General features: G+C 36.6%; 2 protein-coding genes across 2 annotated transcripts in view; one reads left to right on the top strand and one right to left on the bottom strand.

Moving 5' to 3' along the window:
- Positions 1-4,910, bottom strand: part of arhgap35 (Rho GTPase activating protein 35) — a 103,911-nt gene extending 99,001 nt beyond the window's left edge. Inside the window, exon 1 of the mRNA XM_015389621.1 lies at positions 4,321-4,910. The gene's annotated coding sequence lies outside the window, so the exon portion shown is untranslated. The remainder of the gene's footprint in view (positions 1-4,320) is intronic.
- Positions 4,911-12,153: 7,243 nt separating this feature from the next.
- Positions 12,154-17,758, top strand: ap2s1 (adaptor related protein complex 2 sigma 1 subunit). Its single transcript, XM_015389632.1, has 5 exons — positions 12,154-12,315; positions 12,778-12,927; positions 14,200-14,313; positions 15,821-15,880; positions 16,522-17,758. Exons 1-5 carry the CDS (start codon positions 12,313-12,315, stop codon positions 16,621-16,623), a joined length of 429 nt encoding a protein of 142 aa, XP_015245118.1. The 5' UTR covers positions 12,154-12,312; the 3' UTR covers positions 16,624-17,758.
- The last annotated feature ends 472 nt before the right edge of the window (positions 17,759-18,230 follow it).

Below are 18,230 nucleotides of genomic sequence, written 5' to 3'. Positions count from 1 at the left end.
AGACATTTTGTCAACACTTCATTTTTAAGAGAGAGTAAGACTTTCAGCAGGTAACAGGAAGGTTTAAGGTCTTTAAACCAAGGTGGTAGATCTCATGTTTTGTGGCTTTGAACTTCTCCAATCAAGGACCATTGTAGATTTTAAATAGAAAGAGAGGATCTACATTCTCTAGAAGTCAGGCGACGAGGGAGATGACCAGAAAAAAAAAGTTGGAAATGCTTTTCCTGCATCAGGAACACTCAAGTTTTACAATTAAGAAGTATGAATTCCCAAATAACAACCCAAAAATCTTTACTATTTCCAATAATAATGTCTTAACTCTATCTTTCCTGTTAAACTGTCTAAGTCAACAGTTGCATCAATATAAAAGAAAGCCCCCTGAGCGATTTTAGACTTATCGCTTTTACAAAACTTGGATAACCCAGAGGCATCACCCATTTGCCCTAAAATAGAGGACTAAAAAAATAGACTCCATTGTTACTCTTTTCCAGCGCCTCTCCTCACCTTTGACCCTATGCTCCCCACCCTCTCCACTTCTTCTGGCCCACCACTTCCCTCCCACTCAGCCATGCATCGTAGGTGGAGTTTCTAAAGGAAGCCCAGGGGCAGCAACAGTGAGAATTCTCAGTTAGAATTTAAGTAAGGAGTCTTTTTCTGCTTGCATCCACCCAAATTTACACAATGAAGTAGAAAAAGGTGGGGTTATAACGAAAAGATCACAATTTTAGATATATAGATATATTCTATGCTAGCTTTTATTTGCTCCCTGGACCTCCTGCATCTACAGCCTATCAGCATACAAAGCTGTCAGCAGCAATACTGACTCATCCCAAAATAATCAGTCGCTATTAAACCCCCAATGTGTAATCGAGCGTTTTTTCATCCCTGGCCAATCTTTTTTTTTTTTTACCTAGTTCCCAAGGCAACCCTTGGTGAACTTTCCACCTGCAGAATCTACTGGAGCTGCATGCAGGTGGAATAAACTTCTGCATGAATCCAAACAATTCAACCCTGAATGGTGGCCCAATTTCACTGGCAACAACTCAATCATAATATCTTATCTACGGACATGCTGACTCACGGAATTCAGCTGCAGCCAATAGCCGAGCGGCAGGGTTACTTATGGCCGACATTGATTGGTCGATCCATGAGCACAAACACCAAAAGGGCACATACCAGAAACACAGCCTGAAGCAGAAACTGGCAGCAGATTGCTCGCGCTTTGTTTCAATCTCACTGCCTCCAAACTGACACCCGACTTTGTTGTGTCACTCTTTTTCCTTTTTCCTCGTTCTTCCCAGAATTCTCTGCACCCGGGCTCTCCAAGGCTTTTCCACATTACCACAGCCCCTTGTTCCTCTGTTGTGTAATTGGAGCCTGGAATGGCAAAACAACAGGCGCTCGTTTCCAGAGGTCACCATTCCCTCTGCGACTCACATCCTGGATCTTCATCTCCATGGTCACACTAAGTCCAAACTATTTTACAGTTGTTTTTCGTCAACGTAAGCCTTGCTTATACTTATTTGCATGAGACGGTTTCTCTGTACAACAAAAGAATGGACATTGGAAATAAAAATACAGTTGGCAAAAGAAGCTTGGATTTCCACTGAAGGATTTCCAAAAAGATTGGAAGTTTGAGGAAAAATAAATACCTGGAAAAAGTAAAACGTCAATTTTTCTTTATGTCTATATGTGTAAATGAAATTATAAAAGGTCTAAAAATCAAGGTAATTGGCAGATATTACAAAATATTGTGCAAATAAACAACTGTTGCCACAAGATGAACTATTAAGCCAACCTTTTACAATGCCGATTTCCTAGGATGACGCTCTAAACAGCAATTATAACAATTTATCAAAATACATTAAAATAATCTAAAATAATTATTGGATCAGAAGCTTTAAGCCTTGTGTAAAGAACTAAAGAACTGATCATGGCATCCTGTTTTATTAATAAAAAAGAAATATACCTGCAGCAAACTGGTTTTACATAAGCCTCCTGCTAATACCTGAATTATTTATTCAAAATCATATAAAACATTAGTATAAGCCCCGCCCCTTTGAGTTAAAAATGCATTATTATTAGTTATGAACGTTAAAGGACTAATATAAGAAGGCTAGACTTCCTACAGCAGTGGACACCACAAAAAAATCCTACACAGCAACTGGAAATGTAAAATGAACCAGACAACAGAGACAGAACAGGACCTCAGTTGGACTGACGCGGGCACACTTTCTAATGGAAATTCAGATACAATCATCCCAGAATGCACTTCTCCCTGCCTAATAATCAGACACTAGAACAAGGCATCCATTGAGAGGAGAGAGTGACAGTAATCTGGTCCAGAGGACTCCAAAGCTGACCACTATAATTAGCTCTTTCTATCCATCAAACACAGACTTATTGTCAAAAATAAAATAAATAAAACAAACAAACAGGGACATTCCTTTGTACTAAAATTGGGAAGAAATTATGAAAGCGCAATTTACACAAGTAGGAAAATTTGTCATGATGAGTGTATAAGTCAGCTCACGCAGGAAGAACGGATGTGAAATCTGCTGATGAGCAGGTAAGAGGCCTATGATTTACCAAGCAGCAGAGTGACAAATAAAAGGAGGGGTTAAAGTGGATTATAGTAGAAAATCAGGTTAGTTCTAAATGATGTGCATTTGTTTTACACCAGAAAAGGTTTTTTTACACCTATATAGAAGATAAACTAGATTTTTGATTTTAGCTCCATGCAAAAACTCTGTACAGGACACCGTCATCCAATAATAAAAACAAAAAAAATGCAGATGCATCTATCCGGCCTACATCCAGAGCCAAGCTTGCACTCCTCTAATCTCAGACGCAGTAAAAAAAAAAAAAAAAACCAAGGCTTCACATCTCGATCCACAGCCCTAAGGCAGAATGTCAGGGGTGAACGTGGGGATCTAGCCTGCTGCCTGAACAAATGGCACAACTATTAGAGGAAGACCAGACTTCCCAGAGAGGTGTGACTGCATTGCAAAGGGGCCAATCAAGCACAGCAGAAGAGAGCTGACAGCTGATAATGCATTTACCTGTGAGCAAAAAGAAAATCACCATATTTCCAGGAAAAGTTAACTTCCTCCTCAGGTTGCTTATCCTAATAGGACCGAAAAGAGACGCCGTATCAAATATACGGAGTCAAAACAGGTTGAGCAAATGAGGGATTATGAGTAACTAGCTTTGCTGGAAGAGACCATCCCATTCATAACACACAAAAACAGACAACAGACAGTTCCTGTTTCTTTTTTTCTTTTTGTTTAATCAGGCAATGACATAGCAGCAGTGGCAGTAAGGACATGCCACTGTTATCTCCCAGCCAGCATCCACTTGTAAAAAAAAAAGGCACTTAAAGTCCAGTAGGACTCTGACAAGGGAGTGGCCGCAATGACCATTCTGCAGCGTAATGAAACTCTGACACATCAGTGACTGATCTAGTAATAAAATGGAAGATAGACTCGTGACAGCAACCGTTCTAAATTGAACCCTTTTCAAATGTACCCTCATATCAGAAAATAGGGAGGCATGTCCTGCCTGTGCCATGTGGGAAGACTCAGCTCATGTGCTACAAAAGGTCTCATTTATAAATGCACCGATCAGGCTGAGACCGGCCAACACCGATTATCAGCGCATAAGGACTACTTTTATAGCGGTTGTAGCTTTGAACCGATCATTATGGATCTACCAGATTGAACTAATTTAATTTCGAAGAATGCACCCCTGGGATCATCACTTTATTTAACCCCCCCAACAACAAAAAAATATAAAAAAATCAACATAATTCAATTAGTTTTATTGTGTTTAATGAAGAACTGAGGGGACAAGGTTAAATAAGATGACTGATTTCTGGCCAGATGTTTAGTCTGTCTGTAGAACTCAAATTTAATCACAATAGTGTTAAGCTTTTTTTAATCAAAAGGTACCAAAAATATGCCTGTGTCACTATAATACCCAGCTATTTGGTAAATGCAATGTTGAGTTTCTTCAGGCCTCAGGATTATTCAGCAATGCAAAGATTTGAAGGGTCCACATTTTTTAAAAATCTCCTTTCTCCTCTTTAAACTCAGTATTTCAACCAGCATGTGTTACTGTGATCTACTCATATATCATTATTAGAATAATCATTATGATTACTAGGAGTGCTTTACATGGTGCCAGCCCTCTGGGGGGGCTGGGTTCACTCTTGTTATTCACAGTGCAAACCAACATGCTCTGCTTACAATTAGATAAACATTTTTTATTTCTGATTTTTAAAGCTTTGTAATAATAACTGGAAAGGAAGAGTGTACATACCATAAGTGCTGCTGTTTCTCCACTCCTTTCTTTTTTTATGTCGCTGCTCTGCCGGTGGAAGACTTTTAGAGCAACAAAAACAAAAAAAGATTTACAAAAAACATGGATTAGTTTTCTTATTTTCTGGTAAACACGCCGTCTGACCCATTCCTCCCAACACTAGGAGCTTCCCCCCCTCCTTATAGTCTGAAGTTTTCAGATACTTTCTCTTTCAAGGGAAAAAAAACAACTTTTTTCTGATCAAAAGCAGATTTTTCTTTTCCAAAATAAAAAATAAAAAAAAGAAAGTCCCGTCCCTTTCACAACGGCTGGAAATGTCTGGCGAGTCGAGAGAAAAAAGCGTTTCGGTGTGTTTTCCTCCTTCTTGGATCACCAGCGCGCTGTTTTCACCGTTTATTATTATTCCCTTTGTTTAGTCAGAAAGAGAAAAAGAAAAGAAAAGAGTCGGTGAGGAAAGCCTGCAGAGCTGTTTCCAGCGTAGGACAGCTTGCTGTGTTTTCCTTTCTCATGTTAAGCCCATCTAGCAGGATAGAGGTGATGACGTTGTGAACAAGTCGATTTTTTTTCCTTCAGCTTCTCCAATAATGGCGGCGGACCTTCATCCACTCAGAGCACAGACTCTCCCAGCGGTTTGTGCTCACTATTACAGCACAATCACACTGCTCCTGATTTGCAGCACAGCCCAACGCCTCTATAGTCTGCATACGTGCATTTTAGGGTTTGTTTTTTTTTCTTTTTTCTTTTTATTAGGTGAAAAAATTTTTTATTTTCGCTGCTATTTACAAAAGGTCAGAGAAAGAGTTTCATTTCCATTTTATATCGAGATATGTAAATCATTTGGGATGTATATCTTAACCTTCCTGTATGGAGGACCAACTGTGCCATATTTAAAAATAAATACAGAAATAAATAAATGCTCAATAAATAAATAAGAATACAATTAATTGTCCTCCAAAATACAATTAACCAATAAATATATTATTCTCTTTTAATTAGCTCCTTTATTTATTAAGTTGACCCTAAGCCCTCCCTCATTTGCATAATGAGGCAGAAACGCATACAGAAATGTAAATACGACAGACAGAAATAAATAGCATTGAAGCAATAAATATGGTTAAAAAAAAAAACACGATGGAAGAATAAAACAGACAAAACTATTATATCATGCACATAAATAAATACTTTAAAAATAAGTAATAAATAAAGAAAGTTGAAGATTATAATGGACAAGAAATAAATAAGGTAAATTTTACAAAGGTGAATAAATAAAGAAGCTAATTAAAGGAGATATATACGTTTATGTCTCACTGTATAATTTCATTTTTACCTACATAATTTGTTTGTTTGGTTTTTTTTTTTGTATTTTCAGGGCAATTAATTGTTTGCTTATTTATTTACTGAGCATTTATTTATTTCTGTATTTATTTTCTTAAATATGGCAGAGTTGGACTTCCATATTCCTGAGCCTCTGGTTCACGGCATTCATTCAGTTAAAATGCAAGATATATATGTATATATATATACACACACATTTACTCATCGCAAGGGGGGATTAGATTATTTTATCTCTCTTTTTTTGTCTGGTTTTGTGTTTGTGAGAGCATCTTCTGTAGTGGTCTGTCTTGCTCAGGAACTGGAGAGGCTTCTGACTGAAGACACTAGTTGCATTTCCATTACAAATGTAAAATTACTTTGATATCTGCCAAATTTTGAAAAGCATCAGTTTTTATTGGTGTCAATAAATTATAGGGTTTCACTGACAGAAATGTAATATATGTTATACATAAGTCTGTTATTTCTTATTGATTGATTGATTGATTGACTTTATTGATCTCACAGTGGAGAAGTTTACTCATTCGTTCATATTTGCTTATCAGGTACAACCTGAAAGTTGCAATCGTTATGTTTTTGTTGCCGTAGAAATTGTTGTTTATATAATTACATATGAGCAGGTTTGGTATTTATGGAGGCAGACATCTTTGTTCTACAGCAGCGTAGAGCTGAAGTAATGACTGTAGCAATCACCATTATATGTGACTGCAGCAAGTTAGGCCTCAATAAAATGTATATCCTACACAGACTGATAAATAGTAATTAGAAAATGTTCTATTTAAAGAAACGTCATCATCATTTGATGAAGGCCACAACGGCCTCCATATTGTTGGGGAGAAGGGGTGGGGGGGAGGTTTCTGTCTCTGCAGTCTGACCATTAGATGTTGCTGAAAGTTACACACTGTAGCTTTAAATAAGTACAAAAATAATCTTTGTAATGTAAACACATGACATATATTTATTCTTCAGTTACGGCTCTAGTGCTCATTGCGTTCAATCTTAGCAAACTAAATGTAAAAAACCCTTAGTCTCCTCATGAATCCAAGTATGCCACGTCAAACTACTTCTGGTCTTCTTCGTCTTTTTACAAGAACAATAAGGACCAGTTGCAGATAACATGACCTTGTCTGATGCGAAAAAAGTGTTTCCATAGCAATTTTGCGACTATAATTATTTCACTGCGACCAAAAAAGCTCCCCATCAAAGTGTAAAAAAAAAAACATGAACATTTTCTTTCACTTGCTTTCCATTTAGGAAATTTATTTTCATTAATACAGTTTCTGCACTTGACGGTTTATGAAATGCAGCGGCTGTTGTTTAACAATCAGGTATGTTGGAATTAGAGTTGGAAATACTTTATTGATTCCAAGTCGTGAAATTACAGACACATGTTCAGTCATGGGCGGTTAGAAGCCCCTCCCAGCCAATCATAGGCCACACCTACCAGGTGAATTGTCGTTCAATTGCTTCATGATGCCTCTGTGATATTTTCTGGTCACCAGTGGAAATCTTTCATGGATCATACTGATACACTCAGATGAATGAGGCCTGTAGTATTTGACATGTTGTTTTGGATTATTTTTTGACCCCCTGGATGGATTTTTCACGTCTTTAGCTTGGTCATAAGGTGTAATTTGGTTAGGCCTGTTTCCTGGGAAAAAGGACCACTGATTCATGTGCTCTAAGTCGCTTTACTGGAGTCCCAGAGCCTCAGAGATGGATGTGTTCTATTCCTCTTTTTTTTTTCTCTTGTTCTGCAGTTCTTTCAATAACCAAGCCTGGGTGTGGCCTAAGAACAGTGCAAAAAAAAAAAACGATGAATAACCTTAGTTAATTCATGAGTTAACAAGCAGCTCATTACTTGAACGCATTTTGTCGGCTGTTTGCATAAATCGTTTTTCCCTTAATCAAAGACATTGTCATTTAAAAACTGCATTTTGTTTTTACTTAGACTATCATTTTGATATTAAAATGAGTTTCACGATTTAAACCTAAGAAGTGAAACAAAAAATATGTGAATATAGGAAATTTGTGGTGAGAAAAGCTCTTTAACTGCAATGTAGATTTTTCTTCCTAAAGGTTTCCCTTTTTACATATAAAAATATTTATATTTTGAGCAGTTAATCAAATAAGACCTTAAAGTGCACCTCAAAACTCAAATCCACTGTTTTTAGTTTGTGTAAGATTGATCTACATAGGGCTATTTTAATGTTACTGTTCATTATCCGACATTGTAATGGGAGATCTTTTACTGCAATTTCATCTCAAAACATTCTACATGCTGGGAAAGTGGTTTAATGATGGTTGCTTATGTTAAATGTTCCTATTGGTTCAATATGCCTACGTCTCAGGTACAGACATTCATCAACCTCCCTTAGCAATTCAATAGCTACATAATTTCTTACTTAAAAATAAATCTTGAAAATAATTGCTTGCCTTAAATAACATACTGACAGATTTTTCTTACTTTTACACTGTGATTATACTGACTATACCAGATTTCAAAACATGAATACAAATTTCATCCAAGTTATCATAATGAAGCAACGATTCTATAAATATCTCAAGTATTTCAGTTCAAAATATTTTTATTACCTATCCTTTCCTCATGTGTCACACATACCACTTCCATTCTTTTGCAGATGATCCACTTTCTCGTGCACAAATTCAAACATTAGTCCTTTTCTGACACACTTGATTTGACTGTCCCTCCTTGATTCTTCACCCAATGAAGAATCCACCTGATGACTCCGACCTGAAGCCTAATTTAGCTGCTGCAGCAGCAGAGAGGGGAAATATTTCCTTCCTGAGAAAATCAATCATCTCAAAGGTTAGTCTTAATTGCTTGAGTTGTGCTCAGAGTCCTTCATTTGATAAAAGAATTACAGTGGAGAGGTTGGTACTTTGATAAGTTCAGCCAGTGAATGATGAATAATTTAATCTTCTGAGGCTGTCAGCGGAGCTCTACTTTATAGAAATGACTGCAGAGTCACACAAGAGCTCCGACAGATGTTTAATGTCTTATACTTGGATCCTCTTATGAGTATTTTCTCTGTCTCCCTCTGTTAGTTCTTCAACTTCCTTAAATATGCCATTCTTCTGTAATCCTTTTAATATTGAATTATTCTTTATGTACCCTTACAACCAACTTTATTTAACTTTTATCTTATTTGTAGAAGAGTTTGAGCTTTTATTGCATGAAATGTGACTTTTTATTAATGCCGACAAGCAGTGTTCTGAGTAAATGCACACTTTGATGTCCAGTCACATTGCTTGCTGTATTTTGGCAATGTTTGCATGACCCCAATGGACTGAAGCTTAGTTAGAAGGGGTCAAAGTTTCTTCTGGATAACCTGCCTCTGTATTAAAGGCCTTTTTCTTTTGTTTTTCTCCCTTCTTTTCCTGCTTCAGATGTAGTTTTATGACACTCTGTGCTATCAAGGTAATTTAATCTTGCTTAAAGATTGCCCCAGTTATCGTTATTTTATGAAGTGAAGCACATTACTGCCAAAATGAGCGTTGGGAGTTATTTGGAAGAAAAATCTTTTTTTGTCGAACCACTAGTTAGCTTCCGCTAACATTGTTTTTCTTTGGCTTTTGCTATTCCACCTCAGCTCTTTTCAGAATTTGCAGCTGACATATTTCCGGTCCCATAAGTCAAGCACATTCCTTTACTCAAAGTTGTGCAATCCCTGACAATCACAGTCCACCACCTCCCCTTTTCCCTGAGACTCGTTATACGCCCAGAGTGCTCACAGGGCAAGCTGTCCAAACTGTCTGGGTTATGTCCTCCAGTGAGCTGGCAGCCCAGCCTGACTTGTATATAAACACTGAGTACTAACTCTGTTGGCTTGAAAAAAGCAACAAATAATAAATTTTAAAACACAGCAGATATTTATATGAAGATCTACACACAAACATTAGTACACTAGGCTTTTTCTATGTAAAAGAAAATATGGTTAGTATGCTTGGGTAAAATATTTCAGAATTTTCTCAGCTTTTAATAAGTATACTTGTACTTTTCAGTTGAAAAAAGGTGAAATTAAATGGTTGGATAAGTTTGCATATGAGGATTTGTTTGGTGAAGAAGTGAAAGTTTAAATTTGTGTTGAACAGTAAGTCTATATCTAAACAGGTCTAAGTGAGGTTTGTCTGTTCCAGAAGGTTTTCCCCCATATTTTCTTTACTCCATCTTGGATTCAAAAACATTGACCATTGGAGAACTTCCACGGCATCTTGTCAAAATGCATCCGCTTGGGGAAAATCACAGAAAAATGTCCACGATTTTTAAATATACCATGAAACACCATAAACTCAATTATCTTCAAGACGAAAAAAAGTTTTTTAACAAATGAGGAGTAAGGAAAAAAAATCCAAGAGGCCCACGGTAACTTAAAAAGAGCTGCAACAATCTATATGTAATGTATGTATAGTACATCTATATACGGTAGGTTACAGGTTTTAATTTCTGTAAAAATGGGCAAATATACAGCTCCTCTTTTTAGATGAACCGTTACTGGCATTTGGCATTATGGCTGAAACTACATATCAGAATCAGAATCAGAATCAGAAATACTTTAATAATCCCAGAGGGAAATTACTTTTGTTACACGCTCTAGTTACAGTTTTACATGATATATACACACATCCAACTATACAATATAATAAAGATAAAAAATAAGAATATTGTATCTTTAGTGCAGTGGCCTTAACTCAAGTCCTTGAGGGCAGGTGTCCTGCTACTTTTAGAAGTGTCCCGTCCCCCATACACCTGAATCAAATAACTAGCAGCCAAGCTCTGTTAATTACAGTAGGTCAGAGACAAGTAAGCTTTACTGCTGCAGAAAAACATCTAAAAGCTGCAGAATATTGGCCCTCTGGGATTTGAGTTTGAGACCACTTTTTTGGGGCAAAAACAATATCATCATTAAAATAAAAAACAAGCTCCCTGTGAAGCATGGTGGGGGAAGGATCATGCGATGGGTGCTGCTTTTTGTAGCTGGAGCTAGGACTTTGGTCATTAGCAGTTCCATACGTGGGGCAATGATACAGCAAAATCTTCAAGCTTGTGTTTGAAAGATGAGAGAGAAGTGGAACATCCAAATACATCCATATCAAAATTAGAGCTAGCCTGACACAGACTGAATTACATGGAGCGTAATTGATACAAGTTTACATGTTGGATCGTGGCTGGCCAGGCAACATTAGAACAGCTTCAATGACAGAAAACCTGAAACTTCTTTTTTTATTTACTGCTTAAAATCATCCACTTGGTGTCAAACAATTTTCCAGAATTGAAACAATGTTGCAGTTTTTCAGTGTGGGAACCTCCACTGTTTATCGTTGTGCATGTTATGCCTGCATAATAGGGTTCATTATACATGTGTCTAATATTGCAATATAATTTGGTACTTAGTCAAAAGTAATATTTGATAATAATAATTTTGATAATAATTCATGTGGATTATATTCTGAAGTGCGCTGAAAGTGGATAATATGTTTGGTCAGTGGAATGGACTCTAGCTGCCCTTAATTCCCACACCTGTTGTACATTTTACTGGCTGAGATGTTAAGGGAAAGTGCTCTGGTGGTTAAAGATCAGTGGTGTCAAAGGTACACACATTTGTTACTTAAGTAGAAGTATAGATACTGCAGTTTAAAAAAAAAAAACTCTGGTAAAAGTTGAAATATCAACTTGACCTCTTTACTCAAGTAAAAGTGAAAAAGTATGTGCGCCAAAAAATACTTAAACTATAAAAGTATAGCGTAAATTCTTTAAAGAAACAGCCAGATGCCACTTTATGAATTGAAAGCTCACTTTTTCGACTATTTTGAAAAATTCTTTGAGATAGGGCCAAGGATGAGGGAGGTCTTGTTGGTCTCCATCTCCCGATACGCTCTCACCTGTGTCCGACCTTTCAGACATTTCAACATCAATAAAAACACTTGTTTTCACTTAACGGCCAGCCTAGATATAATACGTAGATAACATATTTGTTTCACTTCTATGTTTCAGATAAAATATGTTTTTTTATTTGTTTTGGGGGTATATAAACAACAAAATGCCACAGCAAAAATAATACTGGATAGTTATGCTTTAGAATAACACACCAGTCTTTTCCTAATTTCATGAAGTGAAGGGTATAATAATGTTTGGATTTCAAATTTTCTCATAGCTAACCAACATACTGGTAGAGTTCTATTTTCAGAAAATATTAATTCGTTATTAAGGTCAAGGCGAAAAGTATCAATACTCTCCATATGAGGAATTACGTATGGTTGTTAGTTTTAAAGAAAAGCTGTAAAGATTGTATATTATTATTGTAAGTTACTCTAAGTATTTTAAATAAAATTTCAATAGTTTATGGCAGACTGCTTCTCATGTGACCGTCTACGCAACTCTACGAAAGTACTTCAAACGGGACCTATGGGCTTTGTAGTTTATAAATGAGAGCTAGTAGTTTCTAACTGCGCTACAGAACCACATTTCCCATCATGCAACATTGGTCAGCGTTGCGTTCCACTTCCTGTTAGCTTAGTGAAGATAGCGGACGAGCGGTCGAACGAAGAAAAAACTGATGTGTTAGTGTAAAATTGCTGCTTTGCTGCTCGGGAACGCGCTAATTTGGAGTTTTCTAGGACTATATTCAGGAGACAAAAATGGTAAATATGTGATTTATATGCTTTGTTGTACTTAAATTCAGTTGGTAGTAGCATTTTGCTACCGTTGGAGGGTTGGACTTATAAGCTCTTCATTCAGTCAACAGAAAGATAAAACCTCGGCGAATGTTTTATTCTAAAACATGACACCTACAGCTAAAGTAGCTCAAGAATATTTTTGAGTTGAAGGATTTTCTTCTAGTAAAACCGTGTTTTGTTGAATAAGTGGGTCTAGCAATTTATAAAGAGCTAGGCTAACACTTGTAGTGTTAACCCGTTACTAATTTCAAAACCTGACACCACTTTTGAGTTTTTGTTTGCCCTATGATGTTAGATGTTAAAATGGGTTTTTGTATATATTTATGTTTTCTTGTTTTACGCTGGAATGATGGAGGTGGTCAGTTTGTACTATTTTCGACGCGGGTTAACTAATTTTTATCTTTTTGTGATCCTTCGGTCGTGCAGATCCGCTTCATCCTCATCCAGAACCGAGCAGGGAAGACACGGTTGGCCAAATGGTACATGCAGTTCGATGATGATGAGAAACAGAAGCTGATAGAGGAAGTGCATGCTGTGGTCACTGTCAGGGATGCTAAGCACACCAACTTCGTTGAGGTGAGGGATTTGTCTCTGCTTGATTTGATGTCTTATTCATGTCACAATCTTCTTTTCATCAGGCCAATGTTTCTGTACATTTGTTAAAGGTTAGTTGTTGAAGGATCATGGCTAACAGTCCAGATTAACATAATTATTATTTTCCAACTAAGATGTGCAAATATACACATGTTCTTGCTGAGACACTAATTATTGTTTGTCCTTAAAGCAAAACTTGCATCACTTTGAAATTCGTTTCCTTTTGAAAGAAAATGACATTTTATTTAGCTGTATTTATCCTTCAAAACTGCATTAATTATTTTGACAAAAATATACAGTAAAAAATGCTGCTACCTGCTTCTGGATACAATATTAATTAGGCTTATCACCCAGACTCAATACAAGTGTTGTTGGCTTATTTTAACCGTTGATTTAAGATTGTTTGTGCATTAAAAGAATAAAACAGCAGAAAACCTTAAGATATTGCTAAAGTGTGTTATAGCTTGGTTACTTATTTAGCAGTTTTTCATCTTAATAAAAATACTTCTATGCCTGCAATTACTTGCCATTTCTATCCCCACTGTATCAGCAATAGTATTGAGTACTGGATATTTTCCTGGGAATAGATTGGGAACGTGAGATTTTAGTATTGTGACAACCGTCTTACATACAAGGAATTTAAACGTAAAGATTTTAAACATGAAATGTTTTTATAGAACCACTTGCATTTTATTAACTTTTGCTGTTAACGTTTATCTGTTCACCACTGTAATAATCAACAGGAATCTAAAATGTCCTCACAGATATTGAGAAATTTATGTCAAAACTTTCTAATGTTAATTCAGCAGCTTAAATAAGGATGCTTTATTCTCCATATTTGTTCTCAAACTGTGAGACGAGCCGCTCTGTGACTGGAGGTGAACTTGACTGACTCACAGAGGTTACACATTAGAAAATTCTGTATTCTATATATTTTCTAAATATAATTTATAAAACTAAATGGTGTCTAGCAATATGGATTTCAGTGCATTGATTAAAATAATGGATCATGTTGACCTGTAACGGCAGTTTTGTACACAGAGGAATCCTACAGATGTAAAAAAAAAACAACAAAAATTTTTTTTTCACTTTGGTTCAAATATTAATCCGCTGAGCAGAGATGTAGAAGAAAATGACTGAACTCACTTCATTTGGATGCAAACATACCTTATAAAAATTTACTTTTTTTTTTTAAATAAGGGCTTTCCTACTTTTTTTAATTACTGAAAAAATGAGTCCCTTTTTCTTTCACAGTTCAGGAACTTCAAGATCATTTACCGGCGGTACGCTGGTCTCTACTTCTGCATCTGTGTGGACGTGACGGATAACAACCTGGCATACCTCGAAGCCATCCACAACTTTGTAGAGGTAACTGAAACTCATGTGGTGTATAGACAGGAGGTGAACTGTGATGATTTAGTTGTTGTGGTCTGATGCTTTCCAGGAATGTCTCAAGAGGATCCCCCCCCCCCTTTTTTTTTATGTTGACTATAAAACTTGAACTATTATTTCTTTCTATTTTTATTGATTTAAAAAAAAATAAAAAAATTTTTTTCTTTGATGCTGATGAAGGGTTCTCTGTCTGACAAAAAAGTCAGAGGAAAGTGCATTTACTCCTTCTTTTTTCCAGGCAGGGTCTTAGCTGCACCTCAAACAGCTGCACAGGACTCTGCTGATGCCTGAACAGGTGCTGCAGGGTGATATCTGACTCAGACCTCGGGACGGTTACAATACGCAACCAGAAAAAAATCTGAAAGAGGGGAGAAACGATTGATGTTACACCCCAGAAATGTTTGTGTCCCTGAAGAAAACATTATCAGCCTCGTTCTGTTCCTTGCAAAGTCATTCTCATAGAAGTAAAAGAATGAAGGGGAAACTAATTTTTTTTTCTATCTCTCTGTAAAGGCTCTAAAACTAAATGTAAATGTAGAGTCTAACAATAACATGGTTAGAAAACTTTACACACTATTAATGTATAAAATCAAACTCTTAACTCCTGTTTATGTTTCTTCTGTTTTCATTTTTCTTTTTTTCTGTCTCTTTTCTTTTCTCATCACTGGGCTCTTTAGGGGAGTAGATCCAGTAAAATCATACTAACAGACTGTTTAGAAGCTTCCTATCTAAGAAAACCCAGCAGATTACTGCTGTCCCAAAATGATTTGGATTTNGTACAAGCAGCAAAAATGAAGCAGCAGACGCGATTTTGCTGCTTTTGCTGCCCCCGGTGTGAACGTAGCATAACAATAACATGGTTAGAAAACTTTACAAAAACTCTTAACTCATGTTTATGTTTCTTCTATTTTCATTTTTCTTTTTTTCTGTCTCTTTTCTGTTCTTGATGAACTGATATATTTGCGTGTGAATCGTATTGTGGTTGTTGAAGTAAAATGCTTTTTTTTTTTTTCTTTTTTTAATTCCTCTTGGATGGTTTGATTCAATTGATTTTACTTGTATAGCACAAATTAACGACACATGTCATCACTGGGCTCTTTGCAAAGTAGATCCAGTAAAATCATACTAACAGACTGTTTAGAAGCTTCCTATCTAAGAAAACCCAGCAGATTACTGCTGTCCCAAAATGATTTGGATTTGTAAAATAATTTTGTCCCATTTGCATAATTTACACTAAATCATGCATTATAGGCCACTTGATGCGCTGTGCCGTCTTGTAAAGGCGCTGATATTTTCTGTGTGCTGCAGCTTTTCAATCACTTCTCTATGATGAATAGCGACATTAAAGTATAATATGAAAGGAACGCAATCGGCACTTATGCAGATTGATGAAGAGATCTTTTTACTCCTCAATATTCTTGGCTTATTTTAATCAGCACATAGATTTGACATTTTTCCCTGTTCCTCTCTGTTTCTCTTGAAGGTGCTGAATGAATATTTTCACAATGTGTGTGAACTGGACCTTGTGTTCAACTTTTACAAGGTAAGATTATTTTCACGTTGATACTGTGGTGATATTTGTTTATGCTATTACAGATATCAGAATCCAACTCTGTAGCTAAAATCCTTGAACTCCTTTAATCGTTGCAGCTTATCACTGTGTAAAAAGGGCTGTTAGTCGGTGCGGTTTGTAACATTTTGGGAACAAAGGGAAGAAATTACACTGCTTTTAATGTTTATTGAAGATTTCTAAAAATTACTCATTAAATTTTTGTTGCAGTATTTAAACATTACCAAATATTCTGCAAGGTTTGAGCAGAGGGTCCTTTAACCATTCCTACTGGCACAGGAACATTCAGAGACCTGGGTCGTCTCTTAGGTTAGGGGATAGATATCCTGGGGTTCAGTTTCTGTGGAGGAACCACCTGACTTTTAATGAAAACCTCCTGGTATTTCAAATGGTTGCTATATCGGGAGTTTTTGGGACCTTTGGTACATACAGTGACCCAATGACCTCCTCCTTATATATCAGTCATTTGTTTGACATTTTGCTACTACTGATAAGTGGCTCAAGGACATAGTCTCTAGCCAAAGCCACACGTTGTTTATCGTATTGTTAGCATTATGACATCATCAACCTGAGTATCCTTGTGTCAGGGTCTGACCTACTTTCTGTGTTTCAAGGTGTACACTGTGGTGGACGAAATGTTCTTGGCAGGAGAGATCAGGGAAACCAGTCAGACCAAGGTCCTGAAGCAGCTCCTCATGCTCCAGTCTCTAGAGTAAAAGGTTTCTCCCTCTTGCCCACCGATCTGCAGCCCTGGCATTCAATCCTAACTTCTTCTGTTTCTATTCGTCCGAAAAGCAACCACGCCCCTGCTCCCACAGAGCCATCTCTTAACCGAAACCCAAGCAGGAGCCATTTAGAAAATATACTTAATATTGTTTACATATTGTTATTGAAGGTAAACTAGACTGTTTGCCATAGACGTATATATATTGCAATATTCTGCACCTGGAACAGCTGTTATGGTTTGTAAGCGAACAGAGTATCCTTCCACTTGTTAATGTTTCAAATCCTAACCAAGTGGGAGTCTTCTTTGTGTTCTGTTTGCTTCCTCTCATTCAGTGGGTGCAGAAAACATATGTAGTAACCAGAAAATCAATACATTCATGTTATCGCACTGTGGAGACTAGTATGAAAAGCTTCACCCCTCTTCTGTTGCTCATTAACCTAAACATTTATCTAATGGCACTACTTTAGCTAACAAGCACCAGAAATGTGGACCACAGATGATGATGGTTGTGTAATGAAAACTTGCTGTAGCCTTGCAGTCAAAATGAAACGGCCGTGAGAGTGTTACAGTGCTCCTCAAGGCTCATTAGCATTTATATCCAACTCTCATTTCAAGTAGAAAGCGCTTAGAGCAATTAACCCAGCACAGCCAGTTTATCACTGAACAGTTATGCTAACCTAGGCTGTCAGGCATCATTCTAAGATGATATGATGGCTTATCAGTGACCGATTTTCATTTAAATACTAGGTGCTTGTTGGTCCCTCTTAAAACACTTCAATGAAGATGAAACTTGGACATGCAGTGTATTTTACATAAGGCAGTTATGTGATGTTAGCTTGGTATGGTCTGTGTGTTAATACAGTGCATTTTGTGTGAATTATTGTGAAATTTAATCATAAAAAAAGTTGTTCTGACGTTATGGATCCATACATTCCTTTGGCACTGCATAAAGCTGAAATACATTTTAAACTCCCTTGTGAAGTTGGATAAAACAATCTGCTTTTATACATGTGTCTTTGCTGGACTTAAATATATGAAATTGAAAATGTCATATTCTAATTTTAACCATATCTAGTTGCAAACCTGGTCTCATTTTATTATTGATTAAACAACAGTGAACAATGTACCACTTCCCTACTTGTGAACCTATAATATGTGTCTAGCTGAACATCTGTAAGCCCATTTTTTGTGTAAATAAACAAATTGATCAGACTGTTTCATTGGTGTATGTGAAGAGTCGGGGTGATTGGTTGTCATAAAACACGCATTCTTACATCTGAAATCATTTTACCTCTTGTCAAGGTGACAGAAATTTTCTTCAGTTCATTTTATCTCCACTGTAGCACTGGTCTAAAACATTTTCTTTTGAATCTTTCAAATGAAAATTTGAAGCATGGATTGCATTTGTGTTATTTGCAGTTTACCAGACAAATCTAAAAACAAAAAAAAAACACCTGTCAGTAAAGTATTTTTTAAATGAGAATGTCCCAACAACAAACCTACCAAGAATTGTTCCTCCATCTAAGGTAACTGGTCAGAACAGCTTAGAGTTTTGCACTCGACGTCTGGCTTTTATGCAGAGTTGTAGAAAAATCC

This window comes from Cyprinodon variegatus, unplaced genomic scaffold (genome assembly GCF_000732505.1).
Source record: "Cyprinodon variegatus isolate N-32 unplaced genomic scaffold, C_variegatus-1.0 Scaffold468, whole genome shotgun sequence".
Classification (NCBI taxonomy): Eukaryota; Metazoa; Chordata; class Actinopteri; order Cyprinodontiformes; family Cyprinodontidae; genus Cyprinodon; species Cyprinodon variegatus.
This window is presented reverse-complemented; position numbering and strand designations above follow the sequence as displayed.

Excerpts from the sequence above, each read along its gene's own strand:
- ap2s1 (XM_015389632.1), top strand. Across the intron at positions 12,928-14,199 it reads AGCACACCAACTTCGTTGAG|TTCAGGAACTTCAAGATCAT; the intron begins GTGAGGGATTTG and ends TTTCTTTCACAG. Across the intron at positions 15,881-16,521 it reads TTGTGTTCAACTTTTACAAG|GTGTACACTGTGGTGGACGA; the intron begins GTAAGATTATTT and ends CTGTGTTTCAAG.